The sequence below is a fragment of the Brachypodium distachyon genome, chromosome 3 (assembly GCF_000005505.3).
Source record: "Brachypodium distachyon strain Bd21 chromosome 3, Brachypodium_distachyon_v3.0, whole genome shotgun sequence".
Classification (NCBI taxonomy): domain Eukaryota; kingdom Viridiplantae; phylum Streptophyta; class Magnoliopsida; order Poales; family Poaceae; genus Brachypodium; species Brachypodium distachyon.
Window position 1 is genome coordinate 13,809,728 of NC_016133.3, and position 20,021 is coordinate 13,829,748.

A 20,021-nucleotide genomic window follows, 5' to 3' on the forward strand; every position below is an offset into this window, starting at 1 on the left:
TCTTTCTTTATTGAATTCCTAATTGTCTCGTAATATTTTCAATAATATAGAATGTATAATTTCCACAGCTTAATAACTTTTGTAGAATAATTACATTTTCAAATTTCTATTCTCATTTGTATACATATTGGTTCTTTTTTTTTACTCTATAATTTATAATTTTAAGATTTGTTTCCTTTTCCTTCGGTATCCGGTAAGTTATCGCCGTACCACTTCGATCTTCGACCGAAGTCAGAGACTAAATTTGTTCCGCCATAAAAAGTTTAAAGTGCAAAAATTGGGTTCAAAATCAGCATACCATTTAAAATCTCCTGTATGTACAGAAAATTGAGGATCAAATTTCGAATTGGCTAAGAGCTGAGGTACAAAATTGGATTTTGTTTTCTTAAGGGTTAAAGGAGGATGCACAATCACGTCATGCAGCCCAGACGATGGAGAAAGAGCAGGCGAACCAGACAGGCCACACACAGACGCCCTCCGCGGCGAATGGAAGCGGCTCCCTTTCCTTCACCTCCTCCCTCTTCCTCTTCCACCCCCTCGCTCCCGCGACCATCGTCCTGCCATTAGTTACCCTCCAAATCGGAGCCTCCTCGGATCAGCCGCACCCCAGTTCTCGGGCGCGCGGAGGTCGTACAGGACGGCGACAGGCCAGACCTCGATTGGGACCCCAGGTAAACGATCCGACCCGACACGGCGCGCAAAGTTTTTTAGCCTCACCTAGGAATCATGATTCCAGGATTCCCTTTGTCGTGAGCATGTTGCCGACTTGGTAGCCGCTTTTTGATGATGCCGAAACGATCGATGCATCTGTGTTGTTGAAATTTTATTTTGTTCTTGGAAAATTCTGAACTTTAGGTGATGATTACCTGGATTAATCAGGTGAACCAATCTAGTTGTGGGTTCTTTCTTATAACAAGTTTTACGTCTGTATATTTATTTATGTGAAATGGAACGATAGAACAGAAACGAATGTTACTACTTTGAAAGGATCAAGATACCCTGTCGACATTTCATATTTGCAATTGGCATTTTTAAAGGATTGATTGTTACCTGCAACATTGTGTCTGCATTTTGAAGGATTTACTTTTTCTAATTAAAATCGTGACAAGATTATTGAGTACTATGGATGTTATTCTAAGAAAACAGGAGGGAAGGCCCCAGCTTATGATTTTATCTATTCTTGCATGATACTTCAGAATTCTGTACTTATATATAGCCTTACGATTAGAAAGGGGGAAGGCCAAAATACTCTAGGTCTCCCAAACTCATGTTTTCTTATACTCCATTGATATGGATAAAGGTCTATTCGGTTGCAAACTGTTACAAAATATTTGAAGTGTTAATCATTTTTGAAATAAAGGAAGGAAATAATCATAAATCTCATGGTTGCGGTTATTTTAAGGCCTTACCTAAAACTGAACTCGATTTCCCTTTTCATTACGCGCTTGTGGTGTTTTTATGTACCCTGAAACTAGTTTATTTTAGGGGTGAAACTAGTTGCTATTCTTCTATATGAATATGTTTGATCCGTTGTTTGCTTGATGCTAGGTAGCAGAAATCTAATTATATGTTGACATTGTAGTTTGCTTTCCAAAAACATTGTAGTTTGCCGTGTTAAGCTAAATCATTAAAATGCATAGACCTACTTTGCAGGATGGAAGAGGAAATAGACACCCCTAGAGATTATTGTTCTAAGCCATGTGGGCCACTGGAGGAGTACCACATTCCAGATTACATTCTGAAGCCAGATGCTGAACAAGTGATTGTTGATCATGCTCCACAATGTCCAGTAATAGTGTTCATCAACTCCAAATCTGGCGGCCAACTCGGAAGTAGTTTGATCAAAACATACCGTGAACTTCTCAATGAAGCACAGGTAATTCTCTTTCAGCAGCATTTGAATCTGGAATCATTGCCAGAGCTGCTAAGTTCTTTTTCAGGTTGTCGATCTCTCAGAAGAGGCTCCGGATAAGGTTTTGCACCGTTTATATGTCAATGTTGAAAGGCTCAAGATGGAAGGAGACATTCTCGCTGTTCAAATTTGGAGGACTATGAAGTTAATTGTTAGTGAAACATCTTCAAGTTATATTATGCAAAGATATGCTTTTCTTGGCTTGCTGTTTCATGTTCTTGACTGAATATATTTTGACAGGTTGCAGGTGGTGATGGTACAGCGAGTTGGCTGCTTGGGGTAGTCAGCGATCTTAAGCTTTCCCACCCACCTCCAGTTGCTACCGTACCGCTAGGAACTGGAAACAACCTTCCCTTTTCATTTGGATGGGTAAGTGGTCAAATTATTGTTTACATTATGTATGTAAAACAGATTCCATTCATCCTTTTGTGTGCCTCAAGTTCTGACCCAAAGAGAAAAACTAAATCCAACTCGATTTTCTGACTGAAGTAGCTCTTTGTTCTCACCTGAAGCTTGTTCCTGATCATGACCTTTCTATATACTTTGCTTTTGTATGTAAGAAAGTATTATAACCCACACTGAATTCAACATTACAGGGAAAGAAGAATCCTTCTACGGACCAGGAGGCTGTAAAATTGTTCCTTGGGCTCGTTAAGCACGCGAAAGAGATTAAAATTGATAGGTACCACCTGAAATCTAATGCTTATATTTCAATGTATTTTGTTCATGTAATGCTTGTCGAAGGGGTGAAAAGATCGCGAACTTGTCTAACATTTCCAACAATACTGTACTATGCCTTTGGTATGACTTTTGGATCGTTCTGGGAAGACTAGACAAAACTACGCTAAGAAATAATTAGTTTAGACGGGGTGCAAGTCCTCTCTTATCTTGGCAGATGGATAACTTGGCTCCTAAGGAACTAATCCTATCTTTCCTAACAATTGGGATCTTATCCTCTATTTGGATAACTACAGCACATGACAGCTTCAATGTTCATTTTACCTCTCACACTTCAATTTAAGATAGCTATTTCATGCATCTAAAGTAATTTACAGAGTTATCTATTCATTTCTGTCTGTCTGTATCTCATGTCATGCATATATGCTAGAGGCAAATTTAATGCACACTTCAATATTTCAGTTGGCATCTGATTTTGAGGATGAAAACTCCAAAGGAAGGTCCATGTGAACCTATTGCTCCCTTAGAATTGCCCCATTCACTACATGCATTTCACCGTGTGTCAAATTCTGACTCCCTCAATGTGGTGAGCATGTCTTTCTGCCAGTATTTATTTTGGTATTATGTTTCTTGTTAAAAAAAAAAAGATACATGCTCATCACAGAGCTCTATGGTCTTTAATCCTTGATTCCTTCAGGAAGGTCACCACACATTCCGTGGAGGATTTTGGAATTACTTTAGTATGGGTAATGCTTTCTCTGTTTATCTCAGTTATTTCCGACATAAATGCCATACCACTATGTACCCTAAACAACTGTGTAATGCAATAACAAATTAATTAGCATTTCTCATACTTGAAAAAACAACCGAAGCTTCTTCAGTGGACCGATCAGCATATACTGATTCGATGAATTTGAAAAGTCAAATGTGATGATCATGATTTTAAATGTTGCAGGGATGGATGCAGAAGTGTCTTACGCATTTCATTCTGAAAGGAAGAGAAATCCAGAGAAATTCAAAAACCAGCTGACAAATCAGGTATCTTTTTCTGGTACTCTTATCCATCTTATCCTTTATATCGTTGATTAGACAAATGGTCAACGAGTGCTGTTCAAGTTATGTGGACCCTTCTGAATTCTTAATTCAATCATCTCTACAGGGTACATATGCTAAGCTCGGACTCAAACAAGGATGGTTTTGTGCTTCTATAAGTCATCCGTCATCAAGGTTTGTTGATTTATCATCATCCGAATTGCTGATATACCTGTTGTATTGAATGTTGTGCACTGAAGTACAAAACACATTGCCTATGTTTCCTCGTCATCTTAGAATCTTGGTAACTAGTGCTGCATTCAACTCTATGGTTTCAGATTGGCCTGAGGGAATCCACACTTAAATGGAAGTGTAAAATTTGGAATTATACTACTGTACTCCTAGAGATCAAAGCCAATTAAGTAGAGGGAGTATACTTTACAAGACACATTTCTGGGCTAGTTTGTTCATCTGTGTTTACTCTACATCTCCACCTTAGATCAAGATTCAGCTTACATATTTTCCAGTTGTTTTTTTCTCCTTTGTTGATAAGCTAGAATTATTTGTCTCCAGGAATATTCCTCAATTTGCAAAAATCAAGGTAATGAAAAGAGCTGGTGGTCACTGGGAAGAACTACACATTCATCACAGGTTAACTTTGATGTCTTTTAGCTTCAGTAGAGTACACTTTATTTTGCTCCTGTGTACTGTAATTGAAGCCTACAAGCTACAAGTATGATATGACAAAAGAAAGTTCTTGATTTTCATTTGGGATTTTTTTTCTTAATCTGCTCCATCTCTCTACTTCTATGGCAACATTTTTGTAATGTTCTTGGGCAGTAGAGATGCATCTGTAATATGTACTATTCATCTTGCAGCATTCGATCAATCGTCTGTCTCAATCTGCCTAGTTTTTCTGGAGGTTTGAATCCATGGGGCACACCTGGCACGAGGAGAGTAGAGGACGTGAGTTTCCATGTGCCATGCATGGTCAATTGATGTTTGAGCTGCATGTCGATACGATTCACAAATTTTCCGGGCCAATTTGCAGAGGGAATTTACGGCGCCTTATGTCGATGATGGCCTTCTTGAGGTTGTCGGGTTCCGCGATGCTTGGCATGGGCTAGTCTTACTGGCCCCTAATGGGCATGGCCATCGCCTTGCGCAGGTATGAACTGCTTCTTCTGTTCCTCCTCCTGTCCATTTGACATCTTTGAACTCTTTGCAATGATCCAGTGTGTCGTGTATTTTCCTGCATTTAACAATGTTAACCCTCCCTGCAATCTCATGCTGACATCCTGCGAAACCAGGCACACAGGATCCGCTTCGAGTTCCACAAAGGCGCAGCGGACCACACGTTCATGAGGGTTGATGGGGAGCCATGGAAGCAGCCCCTCCCGAAGGACGACGACACCATTGTTGTTGAGATCTCCCACCTCGGCCAGGTCACCATGCTAGCGAACGAGCCATGCAAGTCGAAGAGCTTCAGTGACCCGTTGTCGTCGCATGGTCAGGACGGCCACCAGCACGACCATGATGAGGAAGACGACGATGAGTGGGAGGACGGCAAGAGGAAATTTGGGGCAGCGGATACGTTCAAGCTCCCGGACGAGATCGACATTGCTCATTTCAGTTGATCTGCATCCGTTCTGATCATAAACATCATACCCTGATTGTTCACAATATTTGTTCAGTAAAGTGGTATTGCTACATGCTAATTGCTTCAAGAAAGACATGTATATGTGAAAAGCCAAGTCATATCAGCGTTTTCTTTTTGGTTAAATACATTTTTTTGGTAATTATTTAATGTATAGGTTCTGATTCTTGATAGGGATACGCACGCTTGCTCTTGTTTTTGGATCTTGTAAATAATGTTGCTCTGTTTTCTGTAGATTTGATTCGTTGAGAGTTCTTGTTCCAGAAGTGGAGGGTATGTGTTGCAGTATTTGTAGTTCCTATCCAAATGAGATTTATCTTATGTACTAATTTACCCTTATTGTTTTTGTTCAACGCAGGTATGAATGCACAAATCGAATATCCATTTACGTGCATATCCATTAGAAAAATAATGGTCTAAATACTTTCACAATACCACAATTTTATAAAAGTTTAAATATGAAAAACAAATTCTGTCCACGCCTAAAACGTGGTCTCTTTATGAATGAAATGATAAATATTTGCCATGACTGATGTATCCGCTTAAACTCTACCTACATCATCAGTGTGGACTGGACTTTGTGCAATGGATATTTCCAAGTCTACACGGTATTTTGTGCGACTGTAACGGTGACCTGGTATTATTGCACGTTTGTAGAATATCGCGCACTTCTGACATATGGCATTTTTTTTATAAATTTTTGAAACTTATAAACAAGGTTTCTATCAGTGTGTCAGAAATATTAATAAAGTACTACCTCTCTTCCGTAATATAAAACGTTTTGCCCTACATCACGGAACACAGGTAATATAAAATTCTGAAAATCTTCACATCATGTTTCGGTCCTTTATATGCCCGTGAACTTTCATGGAAAAGACTTCTTTTTTGCCATAGAACTATTCATTGCTGAAGAAACGAGATTCCAGAGCACTGAATTTGCATGTTTACACGGAACCCAAAATAATGTTTCTCCTCACACAAATTTAGTACCCAAAAGATGTCTCAAATTTATCAAAATTTGGATGTATTTAGACATGACTTGATGTATAGATGCATTCAAATTTAATTAAAGTTGAGATATCTTTTTTTTTTACAGAGGAATACGTAGTACCATCAAAAGGGCAACATCAGCAAGCAGTACATCAGAATCAAAGAGGCAGCAGAAAGATGAATGAACTAATCGTCTGCCTGGCCTAATCGGGTCTCCAGCAGATGAGGTGCATCACCTTCTCATCCTTCTCCGCCCTCCTCCTCATCATCTTCATCTTCTCGACCGCGTCTTCGCCGCCGCCGCCCCCGGCGTCGTCTCAGCTGCCGTGCCACCGGAGAACAGCTGCCGGCGGTGACCACCAGCAGGCGCCGCCGCCGACGGCTTGGGAATCGTGGGCGCCGGCTGCTCGGCCCGCGCGCGCGCGGCGGCCTGCGCCGCCCTGACGCACAGCCTGCTCAGGTAGCCCAGGCTCATCGCTGCAACCTCGACGGTCAGATCAGATCAAGTGAGCGCATATCTGGACTTGTTTCCTGCCAAGAAAAAAAATTCAGAAATATTTGAGGTGCTGCAACTTGTCCGTCAAGAAATACTCTGCCAAAATGCAATGCTTTTTGGACAAGAAATTGTAGCAGCAGAAAATTTAAGGAATGCACGAGGTTAATTTGTAAAAAAGAAGTAAAATGAGATATATATTTTTTGTGTGCGACAAAATGATATTTAAACGTGAAAATTCCAGCATTAATGTCGGGGATGATCCCGGGTAGGGTCATGACGACACACATTAGCCAAGGTGACGAGGGCGAAACCGGCACAGGCATGTACGCCGGCATCCCTAAGCCAAACTAATACCAGGCCGGCATACTAAGTGTATGCCGGCATGCCTGTCTTGTCTTATGTGATTGTAGGATAAGTACGAGCACTCCGATCTCGGCCAGCGCCGAGATGCACCAACGGTCTTATCCTCATCACATGATGCAAAGTAAAACAACGTCCTCTTTATCACGGGAAAGGAGTCTTACGTTGCGGTGCCAGGCGACTGCGCAAAGAGGCACCGAAAGAGAACCGATGACGGAAGCCGGCGCGTGGCCACAGTACGTGTTGCCAGACGCCGGGAAAAGTAAAACTGTCTTGCCCCCTGCCGTGCGCCCCAGAGGGAACCGAAGGACGTGCCCGGCGGGGCCCGTAGAAGATAACGTTAGCTTTTGTTCCACATGTCAGTGTGACATTGGCGATCCATAAATAGGAGCACTACCTCCCCCAGGAGAGGGGTCCTTGACTTAGACATTTAGGGTTTCCCCTTCTTTTTCTTCTTTCTCAAGAAAACTGTTCAATGAGCACCATTGTAGATCTTGGTATCTCGGCAAATACAACAAGACAGTAGTAGGAGTCTTACCTCGACAAGAGGGCTCCGAACCTGGGTAAATCTGTGCGTGTTCTTGTGTTTGTGCGTGGTTCTCATCGCGTCCTCCCTCCTCCGGTTCCTCCTTCATCCATCGGTCCCAACATAAGCCATCCTATTGCATCTGTCGTGACACCACCACGACAATTAATCATTCCCACCCTGAATGATCAGTCCACATGTCGATCCTTTGTCATTTTTATTTTCGTGTGACGCAAAGGAACCATGTTCATGTTTGTGTGCTATCTGGATGGAGGCTGTAAGGGCATCTCTAGGGGAGACCTACTTAGTCTGTTTGGGTCAAAACGGACAAAAGCACGCACTAACTCAGCGAACCCATTTTTGTTCGGCCGTCCGTTTTTCTGTCTGGCACGATCCATTTCCAATCCAAATTTGGTCCAATTTTTGGTCTTGACGGACAACATCTTTGCATTGAGTTTGTCCTTGCATGGCTCGCATGTTTATGACCAATAAAGTGGACCAAATAGATGACCGTGTTGAGGGCACCAGTGGACCGAAACGGACAAAGTCCTCTGGTCTGTCCGGGTCGCGATCCAAACGGACCAAAACGACCACCTTTTGTGTCCGTTTTGGGTCGCCTCGCTGGAGTTGCTCTAAGAGCATTTCTAATGACATCCCCCAAAGCTATCCCAAATGTCTTATTTGGGGGTATGAACATTTTGCCTTCAAAATCATCTCCCAATGGCATCTCCTAAACGGACAAAATGTCATGTTTGTCCGGACATATTCCCAAACTTGCCCCAAATTTGGGAGAGGATTGGGGCATTCGGACATTGTTCGGTACTCTCTTTTGTCCGCCCCGGCCTCACAACAAGAGATGAGGAAAGGAGAAGAAAAAATAAAAAGGAGAGGAGAAAGAATAAAGAGAAGGAAAAACTAATTTTGGATAGAAATTTGAGGGATGTGGTTGGGTGATGAGTAGGGCTGCAACATTGTGACCCTCAGGATACCCTTTGACTCTCCTTAGTTCAACAAAATGAACTAAAATTTTAAAATAACACAACTTTTTGAAAAACTAGTTCATTTGTTTGAACTAAGAAGGGTCAAAGGGTCAACATGTTGCACCTCTAGTGATGAGTGCGGACATGAGGCGGACACATGTCCACTTGCTCCCCAAATGAACAAAAAATGACATTTTGGGGCAAAATTTGGAGGATCCCATTTGAGTTGCTCTAAGTTCTCGGTGGCCCGCACGTTATTTCCTCCCTATTGCTCACCATTCTTCCTGATCGCAAGACAAAATTGACACGAAAAATCACCGAGTGGTTATTTTAGTGATTGTACGTAATTTTCTTTTTCTCCTCTGAGAAGGAATAAAAAGAAAAAGAACAATTCAAAGTCAATTAGAATGTTTTAGTTTTGGCCTGGTTTACACTGAACATGGTTTTGCAATTATCTCTACAAGAGGGGAAAACACTACACTTACAATTAATTCCTCAAAATGCCTAAAAAATACAGTCTCTAAAGCAACTCACAAACAAATGTCCTAAAACTACTGAAGCAAAAAATCGAAATTAATGAAAAAACCAAAAAATAAAAATCTGAATCCAACTCGAGGGGTTAGCCAAACTTAACCTTTCCTTCTTCTTCTTCTTCTCTCCTTACGTACGTCTAAATTACTTACTTACACTTATCCAAAATTAAACGACGGTAGCTAACAAGCTAAGCTAGACGCCGTGCGCTCTGCGGCTGCTTCCTCCTTCACCGGCAGGGGGAACGTACTTGCTCCAGAACCAGTGTCTGCTCCACACCAAACTCATCTCATCAATGGCCACCCCTTTCGTCTCCGGCAGAAACAACGCGATGAACGTCGTCATGACCACCATCCACGCCGCGAAGAAATAAAAAAGCCCAAACTTGAGATGGCACAGCATCGTCAGGAACGCCTGGCCGATGATGAAGGTGAGCGTCATGTTGACGCAGACGGCGATGCTCTGGCCCGCCGACCGGATCTCGAGCGCGAACACCTCGCTGGGCACCAGCCACCCCAGCGGGCCCCAGGACCAAGCGAACCCCGCGACATAGAGGCAGATGAAGAGCACGAGCAGCAGCGCGTACGAGCGCGCCATCTCCCCGACGCCGGCGGTGCCGAACTGCATGGCGATGAGCGTGCCGACGACGATCTGCGACACGAACATCTGCGTGCCGCCCTGCAGGAAGAGCGCTCGCCGGCCGAGCCTGTCGACGCAGATGATGGAGATGATGGTGGCGAACATGTTGACAAGCCCCGTGATCACGGCGGACATTAAGGAGGCGTCGCCGCCGAAGCCTATCGTCAGGAAGAGCACCGGCGCGTAGAACATGATCACGTTGATGCCGGTGAGCTGCTGGAAGAAGGGGATCAGGATCGCGATTGTCAGCTGCGGCCGGTATTTGGGTTCCAGAATGTTCCGCCATGGATGCTTGATGGATTTGGCTTCTTCGCTGGCGGCGACCATGTCGTCGTACTCCTCGTGGACGTCGGAGGTTCCCCGGATCTTGACGAGGACTTTCTTGGCCTCCGCCGTGTAGCCTCTGGCGATTAGGGAATTTGGGGTGTCGGGGAGGGAGAGGGCTCCTAGGGTTATCACGAGGGCGGGGACGCCGGCGAGCCCGAGCCCGACCCGCCATCCCCAGCCGCCGGGGATGCTGACGGTGGCGTAGTTGATGAGATTCGCCGCCAGGATCCCGATGGTGGTCATGAGCTGGAACCCGATGTTGAGCATCCCGCGGAGGTTCGCCGGCGCCATCTCGGAGAGGTAGAGCGGGACGGACTGGTTGGCGAACCCGACGCCGATGCCGAGGAGGATGCGGCCGGCGATGAGCATGGAGACGCCCGTGGCGGCGCCGTTGAGGGCGGACCCGGCGAGGAAGGTCAGCCCGCCGCAGAACATGGACCATTTCCGGCCGTAGACCCGGGTCACGGACGCGGCGACGAAGGAGGTCGCCAGGGCGGCGAGGTAGAGGGAGGAGGTGAAGAGGGTCAGCAGCTGGCTGTTGAACTTGCAGTATTGGTTCGTGTCCTTGTTGGCTTTGGATTGCGCGTAGACGGAGGGGAAGAACTCGCTCAGGAAGGAGTCCATGGAGGTGACCCCGCCGGAGATGCCGATGTCGTAGCCGAAGATGAGCCCGCCGGAGCTGGCCACGAGGCAGGTGAAGAAGACGAAGAATGTCATCCGGCCTGGGTAGACCTTGCCCCCCGCCGCGCTCACCACCACGCCGCCCGCCATGGCTGCGGGGACTTGCGGAGCGGCGGCGATTACCTGAAGTGTGTTATACGTACGGCGGCCAAGTGACTGACCGAGGAGGAGGAGGAAGAAGAAGAGGAGGATGAAGAGAGTAAGGGGGAGTGAGGTTAATTAGCCATGTTCTTGGAGGAGGCTATGGTTCTTTATAGCAACTGGAGTCAGTGGCAATTCCTGTCCAGTGAATGCACTCATGGATGAGAATGAGAGCTGCCTATTTATGATCACTGTCTTCTTGCAGTAATGCATGACAAGTTTGCTGCTAAAATTAGGGCTCCGTGTTCTCTTCAGCTTTGCTTGCCCACTCGGCCACTCCGGTCTATGCCTTGTCAAATCCATATTTAGTCTTGTACTATTTCTTTCTTGCATGGTCATACAGCTGACAAGCAATGTCCGGTCCAATGCATTCCAGAGGAAACATTGTTCCAACGGCAGTGTCTCTCGCCCTGTTTTGTTTCTTTTTGCGCTGGATCTCGGGCCCTGTTTTTGTTTGACACACAGAATTCTCACGCGTCCATTATTTGCATTATTTACGAGGAAACAGTTGATTTCTCCAGAAATCGACTGAAACATGTTTGAGATATCAGACATTCACTGTAATAAACTAGAGAAGCTCAAGAGTGTGTGTACGCCACTGGTGACCTCACGCATTCACTGCTTCAGATGCAGATACAGCTGATTTGCCTGTGCTCACGAGTAGATTAGGCAATCAGAATCACAACGGTATTAGCACAACTCAACAGCCTTGCTGTATTTTTAGCACAACTGCATCGACATATCTTGCATTGTACAAAGGCCCATGTCCATGTGAGGCAGGGAACTGATGTTTTTATACACAAAGCTACACTGGGGAACTCGTATGGTTCTGGTTCTGAACACTGAACAAATACACAGGCTGCACATGTCACAACCAAATCCACTCAAAAATCTAGGACTAGGTTGTCAACACACCAGGTACAGACATCCTCATATTGACATGGTCATTGGGAGAATCTTCTGAGCCGTGGGTTGCGGTTTGATTTCCCATGAAGCCTTTTCGACTGACTCTTCCGGCCGAATGAACGGCAGAGAGATCTCCTTGATCATCAGATCGCCGCAGAACGGGCACTCGCTTGCCACAGCATCATCCAACTGTGACCTCAGCTGTCGAAATAATTACGATGGCATCAGCATAAGGACTGCAGACTGCAAGATATCAGAGTTTAGGCATCACAAAACCTTATCAACCGGTGTTGTACTCATAACAGATTCGCCGTTCGCAGTTCCACCATTTTCCTTTGCTGCTTTCCTGTCCATTAAGCTGAGCTGCTTCTGAAGGTTTAGTATTTTCTCAGCCTACAAGAAAATGAACCCATCCATAACCGATAGCTACACGAGATTGAATTTAAGCCTGGTGTATTCTCGAGAAATGAAATAAACAATTGAATTTCTGCAGAGAGACTCACTTGTGCTTGGCTAGTGCAACGAGTTACATGGCCAATCAAACAATTCGCATGGAAGGCGTGTCCACAGGGAAACACATAAAAGGGGGCCATGTGTCCAACAGATGTATAGCTTCTTCCTACCTGGTGCAATCCTCCCACAGTCAATATTTTGCGCCGGCATACCTGTTAGTTCAATAAAATGAATTAGTACCATGATATATAGTCCAAAAGATATCAAATACATAAATTCATGCGACCTTCTGAATTAAAATAGGAAGGTTTGAATACAGTTGAGAACACAATTAGCACTGACAAGATCAGCCCATATTAGGCCATCTTTTTTTCTGATACTTCGCCATGCGAATGGGCAGAAATTAAGGAATGACACAAAAATAATACCACAACAGACACGGGACTGAAGTAAATCCAATATACTGCACCAATCCTATGAGAACCATTCTCTTACCCCACATTCCTCCTCGCGATCAATTACAGTGTATCTCTGAGCAAGGGCACCGATATCACTCCTGATGTTGTCTGCCCCACGCGTAGCATCATCCATCTCCTGCTTCAATTGCTCAATCTGGCTGTTATAGTCCTTGAGAGATTTGCAGATTTCCTCCTGTTTGAAACAACATTTTTCATTGTTATTGCCAAGAAAAAAGCTATGGAACTAATAAACTGAAATGTAGAACAGTAATCGTAAGCCATGAAGGCTGTGAGTTCATGCGCCTTCAAGAAAGAAATAAACATTAGAAGGTTCTTTTGTATGCACAAGATCTTCCATATATCTTACTTTAAAATCGTCAATCAATACAAAGTCTGGGAAAAATGGCAGGATGTCCTCAATCTTCAGCAAGTTGTTAGTCTCCGAAAGGAATTCTATAGCTTTCTTTATATTCTCTCTCTTGACTCCTTTCTCTTGCTCAATGACATGTTTTGCAACCTTAAGCCATAGCTTCTTCCTAAGCTCTTCATCATCTTCAACTTTGTCTGCTTCTGCCTTTGCCAGCTCCAAGTCCACCTAGTTAGGACCAAATAAAGTGCAGCAATAAGAAACCGCAGGAAATGAAAACACATAAGCCATCAATATGTAAAGGCACAATGTATTCTCAGATGCAAAATAATGAAGTTTACCCTCAAAGCAAGTGCCACAGCTTCCTCATGCATGGACATCATACTGTAAATACGAACACAAGCACGCATTCTCTTCTCTTGGAGACATAGACGCAGAGCATACTGGGGTTCGTAAAAGAACTCAGGGCCATTTGCTTGTCCATTACCAAACTTGGTGTCGAGAAATTGCAAAAGCTGGGACTCATCCGCCTACAGATGAATAGACAGAGTATAAAAACATGTTCTTTTTCATCCGTTCCGATGTGTGGCAAGTATTGACTTACAAGTTACAACCTGGTAAATGAACTGCAGGAAAGATACATAATGACACGAGTGCAATGCAGCAGTAAGTGATGTTTGCTATTATGCAATCAATGTTTGCAAGGCATGAATTCAGTGTTTCCAACAAAAATAAGGGAAGTGTCACTATAAAGTTACTTTCCGGTTTGTAAGAATGGTGATAATGTACCGCCTTGGCATGAGCAAAAAAAAAAATGAATTCTAACAAGAAAATGTACCTTCTTGGAATACAAGGAAAGCAACAAATTGTGCACTCCAGGATCCTCACTGTTCAAATCTTTGACACAAAATTCCAAGTATTTAATGACCTCATGTGTTTCATTCCTGTGAGAATTGCTGACAGGTTAATTCATAACATCGTTGAAATTCGAGACAACAGAAAAACAAGTTAGCTATTAGGATTGCAGGCTGCTCCAGAGCTCGAGAACAATATGTACATAGCTGCAGCAAACTGTGACAGTTCGCCTGTGCAGCCTTGTTTTTTTATTGGCTTTGACTGTTTCCATTTCATGTCTGCTGTGTTTCTCCTTCATTTCTCGTTTGCATTTTTGTATGGTGTGCGTCATTTCAACGCTTCCTTCTAATAAAAAAAATGAAATGTATTTGGGTGCGTGTTCGAGAAAAAAACACTTCTTGCAACTTGAATCAAAGTTTTCTCATCTAAGTGCAAGTCAAATGAAGTTGCAGACTTGAAATTAACATTTCAATAGAACATGTTTTTTTATTATAGCATCTGTAGTGTTCCCTGGTGTGCTAAAACCTTTAGCACTAATCATTTGCCCCACTTTACTTGTGCTTTGATCATTTTCCCTGTTCCTGGTCTCGCTTACAGGTGGCCCCATACCCCACATGTAGATGACAAAGGGCGGGGGAAATCATCAAAGTGCAAAGTAAAGTGGGGCAAATGATCAAATTTGCCTCGGAAATGAAGATTTGTATGGTATTTAATAAGATAAACGATAGATATAAGATGTTTGCGTATCATACTTGGCATGCGGTTCGCTCACATAACGCATCATTGCTGGTATAAGCTTCCCTGGACTCAACTTGCTTCTTGCCATCATCCATGATTCCACTGTCTCATAAGCATCTAGCATGATTAAATCTGGAGCAAATTTATACTACAAGAGAACAAGTTACATGTAAGAATTGCTACAGTTGACAGGTTTTAGCTGCTTAATATAAGTAATAACTGATGTAAGTAAATAAGAAGGTAAATTTCATGTGGTAGACAGAACAGAAATTTGCATAGTTCTGCAACAGTACCACAAGGTCTACTGGAACATTATGTCGTTGAAGCACTTCCAAGGCTTTTCTTGCTTCTCCTTGCTGAACCAGTAAACGGAAAATACATTAGGACCACAGCCCAAAAATAAAGTTAATGGGTTTGCAAGAAAGACAGGCAATGATCCATATGTGATTATAAAATCGTATTGGTATTGGGTTTTTTTCCGGCCAATTAAATGCATCAAAGTGCAGTAATGGGCTCAACAGAACATGCATAATGAATTCCAGTCCAGTGATACTGGATAAAGCATGCGCTTTGAGACAGACATACAAGATGAAAGTTTGGATACATTAAATAATTTAATTAAAAACTAAAATGTTCAAATAAAAGCGATAAAAGAGAATTTGTAGTCATTATAGCAAGAATGCAAAATCGCCTCAGCTCAGAACCAGCCCAAGCCCATCCCAAAACATATGTTACAAGAACATGCTTCTCTAATTGTGCAGGTTGCCAACTCCTTTTTTACCTTGGCTAAGTCCAAAACAGTAATAGCAGATCTGTTATCAGTGGGTGCAACTTCTCTAAATCATGATATAACAAATGGTATGTCAAGACTAGCAGTAGTGTTAACACCTTTCTTCCTGACCTGAATGTAATGATGAACCACAATTTCATATTGCTCCTTCAAGCCAGCAAAATACACCAGCTCATCTACTCTACCATAACTGCCAAAGTTTTGAAGATTGATCAGAGGCTTACAGATGCGATCATCATAGCATGGACACAAACTCAGGAACAACATTTCATAGCATGTGATTCTTTAGTTTAGATGGTTCCATGTATAGACATACCTTTCCAATAATAACATAGTTGTTGCTTCATCTAGTACCTCTTTGCTATCACTAAGAAATGCACGGAATTCATTTACTACTGAACGATATTCCGAGTTGGGGGAATCTGCTACCACATTTGTCGTGGTGCCTGTGCCATCTTCCAACAGGAGACGATTAATCTACAATATTGTACAAAATATACCGAGTAAGACCAACAAATGCAGTTATTCAACCCAAGATTGAAGCAAAATTTCTCCTCCAGATGCAATAGAAGTTACATTATTTCAAAATGCAATAAAATAGAATAGAGGGTAGGTACCTTGTCTAAGTACAGCTCAGTAGCCCAAGTTGAGATCATTGTTATCTGCATCTTGTCATCTTTCGTGAGATTATCAAGCCTTCTCAACAAGAAAGTCCTGAGAGCATCCTGTCAAGTAGACAAAGCCAACCATGTGAGTCACAAATCTAACATGTGAAAAAAGTTATAACAGTGCAAATCTTATGAATAGTGTGCCAAAGCATGATAAAAATTTCCTATGAGTAAATGTGCAACCTTAATGCTATTATATTTCTCCTGATGAATCTTCAAAGTACTAAGTTACTAACACTTGAAATGATATTACAGATGGATGTGACAATCAGGTAGACAATGAACAAATCAACAAGCAATAGATCTCATAGGAGTTTTCAACGCTATCTGATTGACTAATCAGAAAATTCCGTAAAGATTGCAATTTCAAAAACATGACTGTGTGTCAGAATTTGCAAAAAAGTACTACATCAGAAAGTTTCGAGTAAATTACCTGCTCACCTACAGATATAAACTTTAAACTGATCTCCTCAAATGAAAGGATATAATTCATCTGAAACCAAACAGCATGATCTCAATGAACAGGAAAACAAAAATCATATGAATGCCTACTAAAGAACACACTGAACAGTAAGGGCACCTTTGCATAGAAAGATGCTGCTATGTAATATTCTTTTGCAGCAAATGCAGCGTCAGCCTGCAAAAGGAAAAAGAAAAGGTTCGATACAAGAACATTTATCATCACAACATTAAAAAATAACGCCTAGCTTATCATCATACAGAAGAAAATGATGCAGGACAGCAGGAGTACAAAAGAATGCATGTGACTCTTCAGCGAACATGTTGACATGTATCAAGATGGATGGACATCACTTCACATTAATCTCAAAACGTAAGAACATTACCTGCACTAGGTAAACTTGGTCCCTCTGGAAAGAGTTACGGCAATGGGATAAAGCAACAGGATATGCCTTCATATCCAAGTATACTTGCCACATGTCACGACCCTCATCAGATGTAGAAACCTAAATGATGGATAAAATTAGCAACACAATCCTATAAGCACTTATTACACGACTCAAAAAGAAGCAGTAGAGTCCCGAACCTGGAAAATAGAGTTGTCGTCATATGCATAGAAAATTCCTGTTGATGCATCACTACAAAGTCCAATGATTCCTTTTGAAGATTCTGGTGTATTGTCAACGACAAGTTCCTCCACAATTTGCTGACTAATTCTGTTCACTACCTAAAAAATTGCAGGTTACATATTGCCTTTATAAAGAAATACATTTACCAACAAAAAAGAAAATAATGCAAGAAAGCAAATAAATCACACAGAGAGAAAAAAAAAATGCAAGGATAGTTGTCAGCAGCATGGTACCTTAATCTTGTCCCCAATCAACATCAGAAAATGAAACTCAGATAGTGCAAATGATCTTGGTTTCATGCCAGAATCTCCTAGTTTTGAATAGTCAAAGAAACCTTTATTTTCCACAAAATTCTCATCTCCACTAGTAGAGCTGCAAAACTAAATTTAATTAGAAGAAAGTATTAAAGAAAATAAAGTGGTCTAAATTGATTTTCCTAAAAGTAATTTAAGAAAACAACGAAAGAAAAATGCAGTAATTAGATTGTTATTATAGCAAGAAAATCTGAAGTAGCACCATTTTTTTTTTGGAGAACCTATAGGTTTAAATAATCTTCATATCAACACTTGAACTTTATTTGGCCTAGCTTCTTAAAATTAGGCTTATCAGGCAAGCTTGTTTTGTGGAGAGCATATATGTTTAAATAAGCTTCATATCAACACTTTGAACTACATATTTCACCTGTGTTGAGCTCCAAAATTAAGTTCACCGTGATAAATTCCAGCTCCAGAAAGCCATCCAAAGTGTTTAGCCCTTCTTTGCTTGATAAAGAAGTGTAGTTCACTGGATATCATACAAGGAATACATTTATTACAAACAGAAAATCAGTATACACAATAATAGTGTATAAAAAGCAATGTCATATAAATTAGACCAAGTTATACTTACCTATTAGGTATTTCTCCTGGGAGCTCCATGAAGTGGATGGCACGGTCGGAATAGCTTGCAAAAACAGTCTGTGCGGCAAGATTGTTATTACAGACCATATAAAAAAAAGAGTGCACACACACATCTTCTGCAGACAATGTGTAATACGTGATGGTGCTCGCTAGAAAGACACGGCATTACAAGTTTATGGTCTAATCGTGTACATCTGTGTATAAAAATGGGATACCGACTTGCAATGGCATTTTCTGTGGGGGCATGTGCTGAAAATGAGTGCTATGGACAGAGTATATAGTGTAGCATTTTTTACGTTACTGAGTCGTGTCACTAAGCAATAGCATGAATGATGGTTTCGAATTCCAGAGTCTAAAAATAGGTTGTTTTTCTCACAAATAAACTCAATCTAAATTGCCCTATGTCATTTAATATAAGCACATCACATTCAGAACATGCAATTGATGAAACTGAGAAATAACACGTACTTCCAGTGAACCAATGCCGGTGAACGAGTAGAGCCGTGTGGGCGTGACAGCCATCACATAGTATCTTGTGGCAATCCCAGCCGTTGCAGTCTCCATCTGCACAACTGAATTGCTCAATAACAGTAACTCCAATTAAAGCACATCAACAGCAAAGCATGTACTGAACCATGGGGCATTCAGACCTGCAGGTCCTTGATGCCCTCTCGCAGTTCGGTGAGCTCAAAGAGCAGCTTCACATACTTCTCCTTCTTGTCGGCCTCGTCCACTGCCATCTCGAAGATCTGCCCACTCTCCGTCCCAAGGATCACCTCCTTGGTCGACGCTGCAGCACAAAAAACACACACATAGACTCAGCATCGAAGAACAGCATAGATGGCCACAAATCGTCAGGGTAACAATAATTGGATCGGTAAGGAGTTGATGGATGACCTTCGGTGATGGACTGGCGATTCCAGGCGACGGCATTGACGAGGAGGCCGCGGAGGCGGGGCAGCAGCTTGGGGCGCGGCCACCTGGCGTGGTGGTAGTACGTCTCGGCGCCCCCCGGATGGATCACCGTGACGACGCAGTGCTTGCCCCCGGGGTCCAGGAACACCCGGTGCACGGCGTGCTCGCCGGAGCGGCCGCCGCCGAGGTCGAGATCTGGAGGAGGAAGAGGGGGCAACGACAGTTAGCCTAAACGCGGGTCCGGCGAAGAGGACGTAGCAGAGAGCGGGGTGCGGGGGGGCGACTCGCCCTGGGCGTCCTCGAAGGAGAAGTCGTGGCGGACGAGCCAGCCGCGGGAGGTGCCGAGGACGATGACGTCGCTGCCGGCGGCCATGGAGGTGACGGCGCCGTGGCCCCGCGCGGCCTGGCGCTCGAGAGGGTCGACGGAGAAGAGCTGGCCGGCGTCCATGGCGGGGCCCTGCCGGCGAGCGAGCGAGCTCGTCGGAGTCAAGGCGAGGCGATGCGAATTGGGATGGATCGCTCGCTCGCTGGAATCCCGCAGTAGCTGGAACGAAGTGAAATTCGTCGGCCCACGAGGCCGGCCCGTTGGTCCGATCCACGTCCGCCAAAAATCGATTCCGGGATTTACATTCTCTGCTCGCTTCCCAAGTCCCAACTGAGCCCAAGATGCTTAGTAACTCGTCTGTATTTGCTCTCAGAAAAAAAAAACTCATACGTATTTGTTTTCTCTTTTTGTTGTGACAAATCAACAAAGAATGAATCCGAAGGTGTAACGGAGACAACTGATCTTCTTTGCTACTTGTTGGCTCATTGTCAATTTTTTCAGGAACACAATACAATCGCAGACGCTCACAACATGCGCGAGCACTCATCCTTATGAATGTACAGACGCACACACTATCCCTATAAGCACATCCGAAGAACTGGTCGGCTC

General features: G+C 43.2%; 3 protein-coding genes across 4 annotated transcripts; 1 reads left to right on the forward strand and 2 right to left on the reverse strand.

The window, feature by feature from the left end:
* Nucleotides 1-406: 406 nt before the first annotated feature.
* On the forward strand, nt 407-5,608 carry LOC100845818 (diacylglycerol kinase 5). Of its 2 annotated transcripts, none has more exons than XM_010236038.3 (13): nt 407-671; nt 1,641-1,876; nt 1,941-2,063; nt 2,153-2,281; nt 2,509-2,594; nt 3,053-3,176; nt 3,288-3,336; nt 3,546-3,628; nt 3,750-3,817; nt 4,196-4,273; nt 4,501-4,588; nt 4,674-4,790; nt 4,933-5,608. In XM_010236038.3, the coding sequence occupies exons 2-13, from the start codon at nt 1,655-1,657 to the stop codon at nt 5,257-5,259; spliced, it is 1,494 nt and encodes a 497-aa protein (XP_010234340.1). In that variant the 5' UTR covers nt 407-671; nt 1,641-1,654; the 3' UTR covers nt 5,260-5,608. The 2 variants fall into 2 exon arrangements, with proteins under 2 accessions (XP_010234340.1, XP_003573410.1); XM_003573362.4 differs by having other exon boundaries at nt 1,654-1,876.
* A 3,418-nt stretch (nt 5,609-9,026) lies between these two features.
* Nucleotides 9,027-11,002, reverse strand: LOC100846120 (sugar transport protein MST5). The gene has a single exon (XM_003573363.3). The coding sequence runs from the start codon at nt 10,897-10,899 to the stop codon at nt 9,358-9,360; it is 1,542 nt and encodes a 513-aa protein (XP_003573411.1). The 5' UTR covers nt 10,900-11,002; the 3' UTR covers nt 9,027-9,357.
* A 638-nt stretch (nt 11,003-11,640) lies between these two features.
* LOC100830636 (vacuolar protein sorting-associated protein 18 homolog) lies at nt 11,641-19,616 on the reverse strand. The gene is made up of 23 exons (XM_003571359.4): nt 19,376-19,616; nt 19,070-19,282; nt 18,823-18,962; nt 18,641-18,736; nt 18,162-18,229; nt 17,955-18,056; nt 17,507-17,645; nt 17,231-17,371; nt 17,031-17,150; nt 16,766-16,822; nt 16,619-16,678; nt 16,135-16,242; nt 15,834-15,994; nt 15,629-15,707; nt 15,021-15,083; nt 14,742-14,875; nt 13,973-14,078; nt 13,476-13,664; nt 13,135-13,362; nt 12,805-12,960; nt 12,360-12,521; nt 12,133-12,249; nt 11,641-12,057 (listed from the first exon to the last, which is right to left on the reverse strand). Exons 1-23 carry the CDS (start codon nt 19,533-19,535, stop codon nt 11,881-11,883), a joined length of 2,976 nt encoding a protein of 991 aa, XP_003571407.1. The 5' UTR covers nt 19,536-19,616; the 3' UTR covers nt 11,641-11,880.
* Between the last annotated feature and the right edge of the window lie 405 nt (nt 19,617-20,021).